Source organism: Perissodus microlepis, chromosome 11 (genome assembly GCF_051167445.1).
Source record: "Perissodus microlepis isolate ML-2025 ecotype Zambia chromosome 11, ASM5116744v1, whole genome shotgun sequence".
In the NCBI taxonomy this organism is placed as follows: domain Eukaryota; kingdom Metazoa; phylum Chordata; class Actinopteri; order Cichliformes; family Cichlidae; genus Perissodus; species Perissodus microlepis.
The window spans coordinates 1,436,131-1,450,318 of record NC_140471.1 but is presented as its reverse complement, the minus strand read 5'-3'; the positions used below and the strand labels follow the sequence as shown (position 1 = coordinate 1,450,318).

General features: G+C 44.1%; 1 protein-coding gene across 1 annotated transcript; it reads left to right on the top strand.

The window, feature by feature from the left end:
* The first annotated feature begins 4,934 nt into the window (after positions 1-4,934).
* LOC146377020 (uncharacterized) lies at positions 4,935-12,144 on the top strand. Its single transcript, XM_084944286.1, has 3 exons — positions 4,935-6,038; positions 6,389-11,644; positions 11,931-12,144. The coding sequence occupies exons 1-2, from the start codon at positions 4,935-4,937 to the stop codon at positions 10,838-10,840; spliced, it is 5,556 nt and encodes a 1,851-aa protein (XP_084800412.1). The 3' UTR covers positions 10,841-11,644; positions 11,931-12,144.
* Positions 12,145-14,188: the final 2,044 nt, after the last annotated feature.

Below are 14,188 nucleotides of genomic sequence, written 5' to 3'. Positions count from 1 at the left end.
AGAGTAAATCAATTTGTTGATCAATTATTAAGTCATGTACTAACAGAGACTTGGAGGAGAGAGACCTAATATTTAATAATCCACATTTCACTGTTTTACTCTTTGGTTCAGATGTGGATACTGTATTGTTCTTTCTTTGTAATTGTTTATGTTTAAGTTGTTTGTTGCTGGTTTTTAGTTTGTTTTTTGTCTTTTTGGAAGCTGACACAGTCTCTATGGAGATGGGTTTTTGGGGGGGTAGCAGGAGGAGAGAAGCTGCAGAGAGGCGTGTAAGACTGCAACTCTGCTTCCTGGTCCCAACTCTGGATAGTCATATTTTGGGGGGTTTAATAAATTTGTCCATATTTCTAGAAATGAGAGCTGCTCCATCCAAAGTGGGATGGATGCCGTCTCTCCTAACAAGACCAGGTTTCCTCCAGAAGGTTTGCCAATTATCTATGAAGCCCACATCGTTTCTGGGACACCACTCAGACAGCCAGCAATTTAAGGAGAACATGCGGCTAAACATGTCACTCCTGGTCTGATTGGGGAGGGGACCAGAGAAAACTACAGAGTCCGACATTGTTTTAGCAAAGTTGCACATCGATTCAATATTGATTTTAGTGACCTCCGATTGGCGTAACCGGGTGTCATTACTGCCGACGTGAATTATGATTTTACTGAATTTACGTTTACCCTTAGCCAGCAGTTTTAAATTTCCTTCAATGTCGCCTGCTCTGGCCCCTGGAAGACAATTGACTATGGTTGCCGGTGTCTCTAGCTTCACATGTCTGAGAACAGAATCACCAATTACCAGAGTTTGACCCCCGGCGGGTGTGTCACCGAGTGGGGAAAAACGGTTAGACACGTGAACGGGTTGGTGGTGTACCTGGGGCTTCTGTTTGGGACTATGCTTCCTCCTCACCGTGACCCAGCCGCCCTCTTTCCCCAGCTGCTTGGGGTCTGCCAGGGAACAGCTAGCGGGGCCTACGCTATCTTCGGCTGCACCAGCTACAGGGGCCTGGCTAGCTACGGGTGAATGAAGGGTGCGAAGCCGAGTCTCCAATTCAGTAATCCTGGCCTCCAGAGCTGCAAATATGCTACATTTGTTACAGGTATCATTACTGCTAAAGGAGGCCGAGGAGTAACTAAACATCTGACACAATGAGCAAGAAAGTGCAGGAGGGACAGGTGAAGTAGCCATGGTGCTAACGAGTCGGCTACGAGCTAAGCTAAGCTAGCGAAACAGTACAGAGACAGTGAGTGAATACTTTGGCTATAAATTAGGTAGTGAGTACACAGAAAGTGTGCTTCGGATGAAGCACGTGAAGATTATACTATGAAAGAAGAATGTATTTAAAAGTTGTTAATTAAATTGCTAAGCAAATAAGCTACTCAGAAACACCACTGTGTTAGAGCAGGAACAGGAAGTGATACTCTACCGCAGAGCGAGCGAACACCAAGTGACAGCGCCACCAAGAGATCAAGAGATCTTGACAATAATTCTTCAAGAACCAAAGTAGAAAGATGGTACTGTTTCTGTCACAAGCCTGGACACCGAGGGACAGACAGTGAGACTCTGGTGTAGGCTTGATGACAGTCCTGGTTGGCCTCTGTGTGCAAAAAGATAGATGTCTGCAGGGTTTGTGTCAGTATCAGGGAAGGCTGAGCATCATTGACCAGTTACTATACTACTTGAAGCAAGTGGTTTGCAGTCCCTCACTCTTTCCAGTGTCTTCCCAGTAGCTGTCATGTCTACTTGTGATGCGAGTGCTGTGCTGAGAGGTGTGGGAAAGAGCAGAATGCATGCACCCCTTCACCACTTTCATATCCAGTTAAAGCTAGCCACTGGCATTTTCCCAGAAGCTGTGTGTAAAGCACTTCTAGTGAAAGGTGTTGACTTCTTCATGGTTAATGATGTAGTTGTAGTAGAGGCTATCCAGAGGTCATAGATGTGCTAGGGCCTGGATCTGTGCCTCAATCCCAGCTCCAGCAAGTGCCGAGGTCTGTCATGGTTCTGGATCATTCAGCAGCATTTTCAGTTCATGACGTCGTTCTGATTTCTTTGTAAGGTTTTACTTTTTTGTCATTTAGTTTAGTCCTTGGTTTTCCTGTCAAGTTGATTATATTTTTCTTATCCCTGTGTCATTCCCAGAGATATTTGGGCAGCTCTCCATTAAACTGGCTGGTATGTTTGGAGCAATCAGAATTCGCTGAATCTGAACTGCTTTAAAAGGCATGTTCCTTATATCTAACCCTCTCTATATTAACTAATGCTGTTGTTGTGTTTCATTTTACAGCACCAGTCACAAGTTTGGAGTGTGTCAAACCTTGACTGGTATTGGACGAGACTGGAATGGTTTGTAATGCCCAATTGTGTATGATACACAGCAGTGTTGGGAAGGTTACTTTTAACATGTATCCCACTACAGATTACAGATTACATGCCCCAAAATGTATTTTGCAGCGTATTCCGTTACGTTACTCAATGAGAGTAACATATTCTGAATACTTTGGATTACTTAATATACTGTCAGGCTTTTTACAACTACATGAATGTACTATAGCTGTGTGATTTATTACTATTACTGAAAGTTACTCGCCATACCAACACCAACTAGATGTTTAAATCTTAATATAAATGAGTAACAGTAGGTGGACATTAGTGTAATGAGGAAGGCTTTAGGACCCAGGGGACCCAAGGGAGGGTTTAAAAGAGGAAGTAGCAGCAGGTGCTCTTCTTCTCTCGTTTGTACTGACGGGCGGCTGTGAACAATGGTTGTGTGAGTAGGTGAAGAGCCTGAGAAGTTTTGTCTTCTACACAAACGGTTGTTTTAAACCTCCACAGCAGAGGTTCGAGGTACAGGCTGTTTTTCTTTTAGTGCTTTTTAAAATTCGTTGTAATGTATTTGATGTTTATTATATTATTATTATATATTTTATGTTTCTAGTAGTGATTTTAGAAGACAAGCCAGGTGTGCAGCAAACACAGTTGTCTGCTGGAGATATGTTAACTTAATATATTTGACATTAAAAAAAAAAGTATATTTATGCGCTACAATCTAATTTATATTGTATTGCCTCCTGCAGGACAGGCTGCACATGTGAATTTGTCACTGTTTTTTCCTCCTTCTCTTTTTCGTTGCGTTTTTCTCCCAAGTTGGTTTTAGAGTAGGGTCTTTTAAAACTGTTTGTTTTTTATGCTGGGTTTGTGTTGATTTCCAATGGGCTAGTGCAATATTAGTCGGGCAGTGTGCAATCCCTGAGCTGGGCTCGTACCTTAGGGGAATTAGGTCTTTTAGAGGTGCTCCGTGTGGATTTGCGGTGAATAATTTTTATTAAGAGTGATTTTAGTGCCACCGATTATTGCCTGAACTAAAACACTTAGTGCATGCGATAAGTGTTCTGTTGGGTTCGTATTTATTTGGGGTGGATTTGTTTCTTTTAAAGCAACGAGCATCTGGGACCGCCGAGGGAGAGCAAGCCCTCAGGTGATCGTTGCATTGCTGGCAGGTTGCACCAATAAGACTATCTTGTGAACGTTAGTGACGTTTTCCATTTTGATGTTTTAGGCCTTTTGCAAACCCTTTGTGTTTTCTTTTAAAATAAATTTTAACGTATCTGACTGATATTGACCCTCTTGTCCCGTTTAATCTGGGCTCGTGTAGCTGAGATATAATATACGGAGTGTGAACATTCTCAAAACTGTATTGTATATAGTTTATTTATTTTTTATTGTGTAAATTTAATTTTTGTAAAACTAAGGTTCCATGTGTCACTGTTGAAGTGGGGCATTAATCAGTGTGACGCCACTTGTAAACATGTTGCATGTGTGGGGTTTCCCAGCCAGAGCTGCATGGACTCCACACTGGTGAGGCACACTTTCTGTAGCTCCTCTCCCTGTACTAAATTATACATTTAAATTTGGTGTATTTTTCTTTGCTAAGTATTAGTTCTTATGGCTAAAAGCTCCCAAAGTGTTTTTGATTGCTTTGAATGAGAAAAATAGTAATTGGAACTGCGTTTTATCTGCTACACCATCCGTTTATGTGGTCCTTACTTGTGCTAAACAGGGATGAGGAGAGGCCTGCTGTTGCTGTGTGACACTGATTTTGCTGCTGCACTTTGTCTTTTAGGTATGTGTAAATGTATAGGTTATGTTTTATGTGTATAATGAGTTCATCACCTGAGGCTGCACACTGCATAGTATTTTCAGCCATGTTGAGAAAAGTTAAAGTTGTTTGAATATGTATTGTGTAATTGATCCATCTTAGTGGGGATTTAAATATTACAAGTTATTATTAGTGGCTTCATATTTGTCTCTGTTTTACCCCACTATAACATTTGATTTTAAAGTGGCTGTTGGGAGAATCCACACCGTTGTTTTGATAGATTGTATTTTCTTTTATATATTGTAAGCAGAGCTGCATGGACTCCACACTGGGATGAGGAGAGGCCTGCTGTTGCTGTGTGACACTGATTTTGCTGCTGCACTTTGTCTTTTAGAAATAAATCCAGTTTCCAGCCAGTCTGTGTCTGTCGTCACAACGCAGTCAACCATTTGAAATCTGCTACATAAAAGTGGTGCCGTGACCCGGATTCATCTGATCAGCTGCTGCCGATCGCTGAGGTTGAGCTGAACACTTCTGACACCTGTGATATCAGCAAAATTATCTTGTGGATCCTTTTGAAAAAAATCCTCAGTGTTCTGTTAGTAGGCATTTCTCCAAGATACACGTGTTAGAGTTTAACTGGGCTACATTTACATGTGTTGTATTTTTCTGGGTGATAAGCACTTTCGTATTTTTCTTGTTTCCAATTCTTTTTGTAGTTATTGTTAATTTCCTGTAAGTAACATGACTGGTAGGGGCCAAGGCTCCTTTAACCTTTTCACACCAGTTGCTGGGAGAGGTTGGAGACTGTCTGGGGCAGGTGAAGTTAGGGACAGATCCATAATGTCTCATGATGAGCCATCAGAGTCAGATGACATTATTCAAAATAATGCTCATGGGCGCCAGTTTTCAACCCCTGCTTTGAGTGATGACAGCACACACAAGGAGCTACGTGAGTTTATTGGTGAGCTGGGGACTCAGATAGGTGAATCAATCGCTAGTCAGTTATTATCCAGTCAAGTCCCGCTTGGTCCAAACCAGACAGCTCCAACTGAGTCCCCCAAAGTTAAGGGCCCTGATACCACTCTCGACCTCTCCAAAATGAACCTAGTGGTCAGACAAGATTTCAAAGACCCACCTATGTACCGAGGTGATGACGCAGATAAGTACTCTGTTCATAAGTGGATAGATATGATGGAAGTGTATTTGGAGAAGAGAGGGTTGTCTGGAGCCATGCAAGTGGATGAAATCTTGAACCATCTCCTCGGCAGAGCTAAAAACATTGTTAGGGTGGGTTTGAAAAGTAACTCATCTTCTGGTGCAGTGACCAACCCTGAGACCATCTATGCCATACTCAGGCGTTATTTTAGTGATAGCCCTGGTTCTTGTCAACCACTGGCTGACTTCTATGCCACCCAAGCAGTTGCAAAAGAGACACCAGTAGACTATTGGGTGAGACTTAATATTGCTGCTGAGACAGCTGACAGGCACTTACAGCGCCAGGGAGGCAAAATGGAGAACATGGAGGCAGAAATAGCCATGATGTTTATCAGAAACTGTCCTGATCCCAGCCTCGCCTGTGTCTTCAAATGTAAGCCCATCAGTAAATGGACAGTAATGGAAGTTCAGGAAGCCATTGATAAACATCAAAGGGAGTGCCATGTAAAAAAGAAGAGTCTGAGCTCTGCCAGACCACATCCCCTCCTCGTGGCCACTGCAACAACCACAAGTGAATCACCTGAATTTGTACTGAACCATGCCCAAGTAGGTACAGTAAAGTGTTCCCAAGATAACCCAGTTAAGACCACTGGAGTTGTCGCTTCAGATTCAAGTGCTCTAGACCGCGTGCTCAGTATGCTAGAGAGGGTGCTAGAGCGCACTAACCAGCCTGCCGATCCTGTAATCAAACCACAGCCTCCAGTCTCAGCCAGGTTCCCTTCATGCCAGGTTTGTGGTAATAGCTCACATTCTACACGCACTCACTGCATGAGAGAAAGGAGATGTCTAGGTTGTCTGGAGGTTGGGCATCAGAGAAAAGACTGCCCCAGAGCAACTGAGCCCATTACCCAACAAAGCAGTCCCCAGGGAAACTAGGATGCTTGCACTTGAGAGGGGACAGTGTGAGCGAGGAGTGTGAGACCCTCAATCCCAGTGATGACATACAGACTGTATACAAAGAAAGCTTGAAGTGTGCCCCACCTGGTACTGTTGTACTTTCCCAGAACATAGTAAGACTTGATGAAGCAGACAGCCTATTTTACACGAATGCATTGGTGAATGATAAAGTCTCTTTGCAGGCTCTTCTTGATACAGGTTCCATGGCGTGTACTTTGAGCGAAGAGGCGGAGCAAGAGTTAAAGAGCGCTGGGGTTGCACTGGAATTAAGCGACATTCGCACTGACATTATGCTAGTGGGCTGTGGTGGAGTTCAGGTTAAACCCAAATGTATATGTGAGCTGAAGATGGAGGTGTATGATTGTACGTTCAGAGTGCCCGCTCTAGTGGTCCCTGGTCAGAAAGATCAGTTAATTTTGGGGACAAATGTCATCAAACACCTTCTCAGACACTTCAGGCTGTCTCCCCATTTTTGGCAAGTCCTGAGTAAACCCGAATCAGCAGAAGCGCCCGAGATAGTACAGTTTCTGAATATGCTGTCTGGCATTAATAGGTGGAGGGGTGACAAAATGCCAGATGTCATTGGCACTGTCAAACTAGCGCAGGCAGTGACTCTACTCCCCAAGCAAGAACACCTTGTATGGGGCAGACTGCCAGCATCATCACCCCTCTCTGAGGGCAGTGCCATTCTGATTGAACCACCAAAATCTCAGACTCATAAGAAAGGTGTCATTGTCTGCAGAACTGTGGTTTCTATGAGTGGCGATAGGTGGGTCCCTGTTCGAATCCTGAACACCTGCGATAAACCTATCACACTGAGACGAAACACTAAGGTGGCAGATGCCTCCACTTGTGTAGCTGTTGAAGATCTTGAAGTGACTACTGATCAAAATCCAGGTGAGACACTTAAAGTCCAGAGCCAGACGGTGTGTAGCGACACACAGAGTAGCTCTCCCTCCTGCTCTAGCTTGCGTGACAGCCTGCAGAAGGTGGGGTTGGAAGATTTAGATCTCGACTCTTGTGAAGTCTCAGACCACTGGAAGGCTCAGGTACTACAACTGATCCACAGATATGAGGATGTTTTTTCCAAGAGTAAACTAGACTGTGGGCTGGCAAAGGATTTTGTCCATCGCATCCACCTGTCTGATGACCGGCCATTCAGACTTCCCTATCGACGCGTCCCCCCAGGGCAGTATCACAAGTTGCGACAGGTGCTCACAGAGATGGAGGAGCGTGAACTGAGCCGCAAATCCAACAGTGAGTGGGCGTCTCCACTGGTACTGGTATGGAAAAAGAATGGAGATCTCAGAATATGCGTGGACTACCGCTGGTTGAATGCACGCACAATCAAGGATGCCCATCCTTTGCCCCACCAGTCAGACTGTCTGGCAGCCCTGGGAGGTAATGCAATTTTCAGTGCCACGGATCTCACCTCTGGTTTCTACAATATTGTGATGGCAGAGGAGGATAAAAAACTAACGGCATTTACAACACCAATGGGGCTCTACGAGTTTAACAGACTCCCCCAAGGCCTGTGCAACAGTCCGGCAAGCTTCATGCGTCTCATGATGGGCATATTTGGTGACCAGAATTTCCTAACCCTGCTGTGCTACTTGGACGATTTGCTTGTTTATGCACCCAGTGAAGCAGAGGCTCTCAGGAGGTTAGAGATTGTGTTTAGCAGACTACGTGCTCACGGACTGAAGCTAGCTCCTAAAAAATGTCATCTGCTTAGGAGGAGTGTGAGATTTTTGGGTCATGTTGTGACTGAAGGTGGGGTTTCGACTGATCCTGACAAGGTTAAGGCGATCACTGCTATTTCAGAGGCTGACCTCATGATGGAGGATGGGGTTACGCCATCTCAGAAGAAGATAAAGTCATTTTTGGGCATGGTAATGTATTATCAGCATTTCATACAAGACTGTTCTAAGATTGCCAGGCCCCTTTTCACCCTGACTGCTGCTCCTAAAGGGAAAAAAGTAAACGGTCGAGGTGCTGCTTCTTTCCGGAGGCTCAGCCCAAGTGACTGGAGAAAGGAACATGTTGACTCGTTTGAACACCTGAAGGCTGCACCCCTGGGCTCCGTTGTGCTTGCTCACCCTGATTTCAACAAACCATTTATCTTGTCAACAGACGCTTCACAGGGCGGTTTGGGTGCTGTATTGTCACAGGTCCAAGAGGGCGAGAGTAAAGCACGTCCCGTTGCATTTGCCAGCAAGGCCCTCGCCCGTGCACAGAGAAACTATCCTGCCCATCGTCTTGAGTTTCTGGCACTAAAGTGGTCTGTCTGTGACAAATTTAGCCACTGGCTGAAGGGGCATAGCTTTACAGTCTGGACAGACAATAACCCTCTAACATATATTCTCACAAAGCCTAAGCTTGATGCATGTGAACAAAGGTGGGTGTCAAAGTTGTCCCCCTACAATTTCAGCATCAAGTATATTCCTGGCAGTAAAAATGTCGTTGCAGATGCACTGAGCAGGCAGCCATTCATTCATAACCGTGTTAGTCAGAGACTCATGAGTGAACCCTATGCAACTCTGTTAGAGGAGTCACAACAAGTCAAGGAAATCTCAGTTCAGGATGCATTCAGGCTCAGTGCCAACCACCAAAGTGTTGAGTGTTTAGCCCCTGCAGAGAGTCTAGGATGTTGTTCCCTGACTAATGATGAAGTTTCCGCAGTTTTCACAGGTCACACTGAGTGGGACCAAGGTCCAAAACAGAGAGCAATCTCCTGGTTGTCTCAAGAGCTAGATCGGCTTCCCTCACTAGGCCAGAACACCTTGTCTGCCTTCTCACTTCAGAAGCTACAGGAGGAGCAGAGAGCAGATGTGACACTGTCTCAAGTCATTCCGTTTGTCATACGTGGTCGGCGCCCATCACGTAGAGAAAGAGCTCACCTGTCACATAAAGTGCAAAAGACAATGAAACAGTGGGAGAAATTGAAAATGCTGGATGGTATCCTGTACAGAGTGAGTAAAGACCCGCTCACTGGCAAAAAGCGCCATCAGTATGTGACTCCATCCACATTAATCAGTCAAGTCCTGTCAGGTGTCCATGATGATGCTGGCCATCAGGGTCAAAGCAGAACTCTGTATCTAGCTAGGCAGAGATTTTTCTGGATCAACATGGAGCATGACATCCGTGAGCATGTCAAGTGCTGTAAACGTTGTGTTATCAGCAAGACACTTGAGCCTGAAGGAAGGGCCCCTCTTGAAAGTATTAAAACTACCAGTCCTCTTGAGCTTGTCTGCATAGACTTCTGGTCCGCGGAAGATCACAAAGGCAAGAGTGTGGATGTTTTAGTAGTGACTGATCATTTCACCAAGATGGCCCATGCTTTCCAGTGTTCAGATCAGACGGCAAAACAAGTTGCGCGTCAGTTGTGGGACAGATATTTTTGTGTCTATGGCTTCCCTCAAAGGATCCATTCAGATCAGGGTGCCAGTTTTGAGAGTGAGTTGATTCAAGAGTTGCTGCAGGTAGCTGGAGTGCAAAAGTCAAGAACAACACCTTATCACCCTATGGGTAATGGTCACACTGAAAGGTTTAACAGAACCTTGGGAAATATGATCAGAGCCTTACCTCCAAGGGAGAAACACAAATGGCCTCAAATGCTGCAGACACTGACCTTTATCTACAACTGTACTGCTCATGAGTCCACTGGCTATGCACCGTTCTCCCTAATGTTTGGGCGTGTCCCCAGGTTACCAGTGGATGTCATGTTCCACAATGTTGCAAGGGACAATGATGTAGCAGATTATGACAGTTATGTAAAAAGAATGAGAGATGACCTCAGAGAAGCACTCACACTGGCTCAAACTAACACCGGAATCAGTCAGCAGCGTCAAACAGACCTGTATAACAAAAAGCAGAAAGGTGCTGACATTGAGGAAGGGGACCGTGTTCTTTTGGCAAACAAGGGCGAGCGGGGCCGTAGGAAGTTAGCTGATAGATGGGAGTCGACCATCTATACTGTGGTCTCCAAGAACCCCACATGCCATACGTATCGCATCAGGAATACCAAGAGTGGACAGGAGAAAGTTGTCCATAGGAACTTGCTTTTGCAAGCTAATTTCCTGCCCATTGAATCTGAGGGTGAACCAGAGATGTCTTTCGCCAGTGAATCAGAACTCGGCCAGGAGCAGAGTCAATCTGATGGAGAATCTCCTGTTGCTGATTCTGAGGTTGACTGTACTGAACGCACAGCTCACTGGGTAGCTAAGATGGCAGATGATTGTGTCCCAGCTCTTAGAGGACCCCAAGAGTGTGACAGTGTTGGGGACAGTATCTGTGCGCAGTTTGATGATGAGGAGCATCAGGACAGTCACAGTGTTGACAATGAAGTAGCTGCTTACCCTGAAGTAGATGATGACAATGGCAGCAGGGTTTGCGCTACCCCAGTTGAGGAAAGAGCACCACCGAGTACCAGTTATCCGGAAAGTCAGCCAGCCAGTGAGGTTGGGAGCCTCAAGAAACCTGGCGGTGTGCCCCCAAGTAATGCAGTAGGTCAGATCAGAACAAGAGTGGGCCGAATGGTGAAGCCTGTGAATAGGCTGATCCAAAACATGACACAAAGGAATCTACAAACAGGCAATGTGGTGAGCAGCTTTGCCAAGAATCTGTTTCTGTGAGGACTACTTGTTCCATATGTTAGGTGATCTTCATGTTGGATGTTAACATTTATTTTGAGATTGTTTCAAGCTCAGGGTAATATTCATTACATAGTAGCTGTCACTGTATTGTTTGTTCAGGATAGTGTATAAGGCACTTTCCCTTGCGAGTAAACATTAGGGGGTCTGGCCAGCTTTCTTTTGTTTACTCTCCCCATGAGTTGGGAAACACATTTGTTGCATGTATCACCGGGTAGTAAATTTGCAGATCACTGACAGTTACGAATTGTTATTTGCGATGCTCAGTTGCTCACCCTTATCTAACGAATTTTGAGAAGTTCAGGGGGGAGTATGTAGCTGAGATATAATATACGGAGTGTGAACATTCTCAAAACTGTATTGTATATAGTTTATTTATTTTTTATTGTGTAAATTTAATTTTTGTAAAACTAAGGTTCCACGTGTCACTGTTGAAGTGGGGCATTAATCAGTGTGACGCCACTTGTAAACATGTTGCATGTGTGGGGTTTCCCAGCCAGAGCTGCATGGACTCCACACTGGTGAGGCACACTTTCTGTAGCTCCTCTCCCTGTACTAAATTATACATTTAAATTTGGTGTATTTTTCTTTGCTAAGTATTAGTTCTTATGGCTAAAAGCTCCCAAAGTGTTTTTGATTGCTTTGAATGAGAAAAATAGTAATTGGAACTGCGTTTTATCTGCTACACCATCCGTTTATGTGGTCCTTACTTGTGCTAAACAGGGATGAGGAGAGGCCTGCTGTTGCTGTGTGACACTGATTTTGCTGCTGCACTTTGTCTTTTAGGTATGTGTAAATGTATAGGTTATGTTTTATGTGTATAATGAGTTCATCACCTGAGGCTGCACACTGCATAGTATTTTCAGCCATGTTGAGAAAAGTTAAAGTTGTTTGAATATGTATTGTGTAATTGATCCATCTTAGTGGGGATTTAAATATTACAAGTTATTATTAGTGGCTTCATATTTGTCTCTGTTTTACCCCACTATAACATTTGATTTTAAAGTGGCTGTTGGGAGAATCCACACCGTTGTTTTGATAGATTGTATTTTCTTTTATATATTGTAAGCAGAGCTGCATGGACTCCACACTGGGATGAGGAGAGGCCTGCTGTTGCTGTGTGACACTGATTTTGCTGCTGCACTTTGTCTTTTAGAAATAAATCCAGTTTCCAGCCAGTCTGTGTCTGTCGTCACAACGCAGTCAACCATTTGAAATCTGCTACACTCGTTCCTGTAAGAGCTTTGGGCCTGAAAGTTTGTAGTATAGAGGCCCTTAGCGGTTACTCGGTGGCTTTTACTCGCTACATTAGGTAAGGCTGCACTTTTTGCAGCAATCTCGTATAGAAAACTATTCGGCGCGTATATAAAACAGGTCTGCAGCTGCGAACCGTAGTAAAGGGACCTCTGGCTAATACGTCGGGTTCGTGTCGGGCTCGTAGCTGAAAACTAGCTTTACTTTGTTGTCTGGGTCAACTTTGCTAGCGAAAGACAGAGAGAGGCGTTGAAAGGCTGCTCCAACGGAGCTTAATGTTTCAGAGGAAAACACGAACACAGCGTACAGTCGAGTCTTAATAGCTTACTTACAGCTGGGCTCGTCAGGCTCTCTGTTTGGCTGCAGTGGTTATTATTATATTTACATGCTTCCAGCTCCCGTTTCTGCTCGGTGACAGCTCCTACTTTTCCTTTTTCTCCCTCCTCGCTCACAGACACATCACGGGTATGGCAGTCCATTCTCCCTGCAGCACGGGCTACACTGCCCATCAGGCTACATGCATTAGGGCGATGCCTGTAACACTCTGCCTATTGCCTTCATATTAAATCATTTTTTGAATAAATTTTTTTAAAAATATGTGTTGGCCCTGCGACAGACTGGCGGCCTGTCCAGGGTGTACCCCGCCTCTCGCCCTATGACAGCTGGGATAGGCTCCAGCGCCCCCTGCGACCCTGAAAAGGAGAAGCGGAAGCGAATGGATGGATGGATTTTTTAAAAATATTTCTTCACGTCATTACGTGGGGTCTAGTAGAGGCGACATGGGCCATGACATTGAGGCACAGGCATCAGAGCCTCTTAATGCGTGTTTTGTTGGGGTTTCCGCCGGCGTGGAATTACCAAAAATAGAGAGGACATAGCCGAACATATGAAACAGGAAAATACCGCTGTGTAATCCCTTTATTTCAACAAAGTAACTGTATTCTGAATACCACCCTTTGAAACGGTAATTGTAATGGAATACAGTTACTCATATTTTGCCACTTTACTGTTCAAGTAGTACAAAGCAAACAAGAAAAACCCACAAATATTTCCTAAAATGTTTTGCTTGTTTTTTTAAATTTCAAATATTTTATAAGAAGACAAAACTGCAAACATGAACACAGATTTGAACTGTAGCCTTTCATTGAATGACTAAACACACTGGTCCTGTCTGTGCACACATGTGACAGCACTTCTGCTGTCAATGCAAATCAAAGTGCAGACATTAGTGCACATACACTCATATCGCCTTCATATTAAATCATTTTTGGCTTTTTAAAGAACTTGTTTTAAAATTGGACTCAACACCAAACAAATCCTCTCTAACAAAAAGTCACTTAATATATGGGCCACAAGTGACCCCTGGGCCGTGAGTTTGATACCCCTGCTTTAGACAGAGGAGAAAGTGGAGCATTACAATAATCTAAGCAGGAGGAGATGAAGACTTGAATAAGCATCTCCAGTTCACTTTCTGAGATAACAGCTGCGAGTTTAGTGATTTTACTTAAAAAGAAAAAAAAAGCAAGAATGGGTCAGAGAGTTTATGTTTGCATCAAAGACCGATGAACAACCAAAGACTGTCAGTTTAAATGGATTCTTTATTCAACTCATCAAGGTTAGAAGAAAAGACACAGTTGAATGTGATCCACATACAGATGGTAGGAAGCAGTTTTAAACCTAATAGTATGATGTGATGTCAGAATATACAATGATTAAACTTTAAATAAGGATTAAAGTTTGATCAGTTCAATTCCGTTTTATTTATATAACACCAAGGTTGGCTTATGGTGCTTTATATTGTAAGGCAAATATAACAACAGAGAGACCCCAACAATCACCGGACCCTGTAACACAACATTACACTATACCTAGACAGTACACACACACACACACACACACACACACACACACACACACCTACCTACACCTGAGCTGGTTCAGCTCCTGCGTAGGACACAGCTTCAGCTCAGCTCCATCTGCCACGACCAGTCGGGGTGAGGGGAGGAAGACACACTGTGGAAGAGAGACAGAGATTAATAATAACTAATGGTTAAATGCAGAGTGGTGTATAAATAG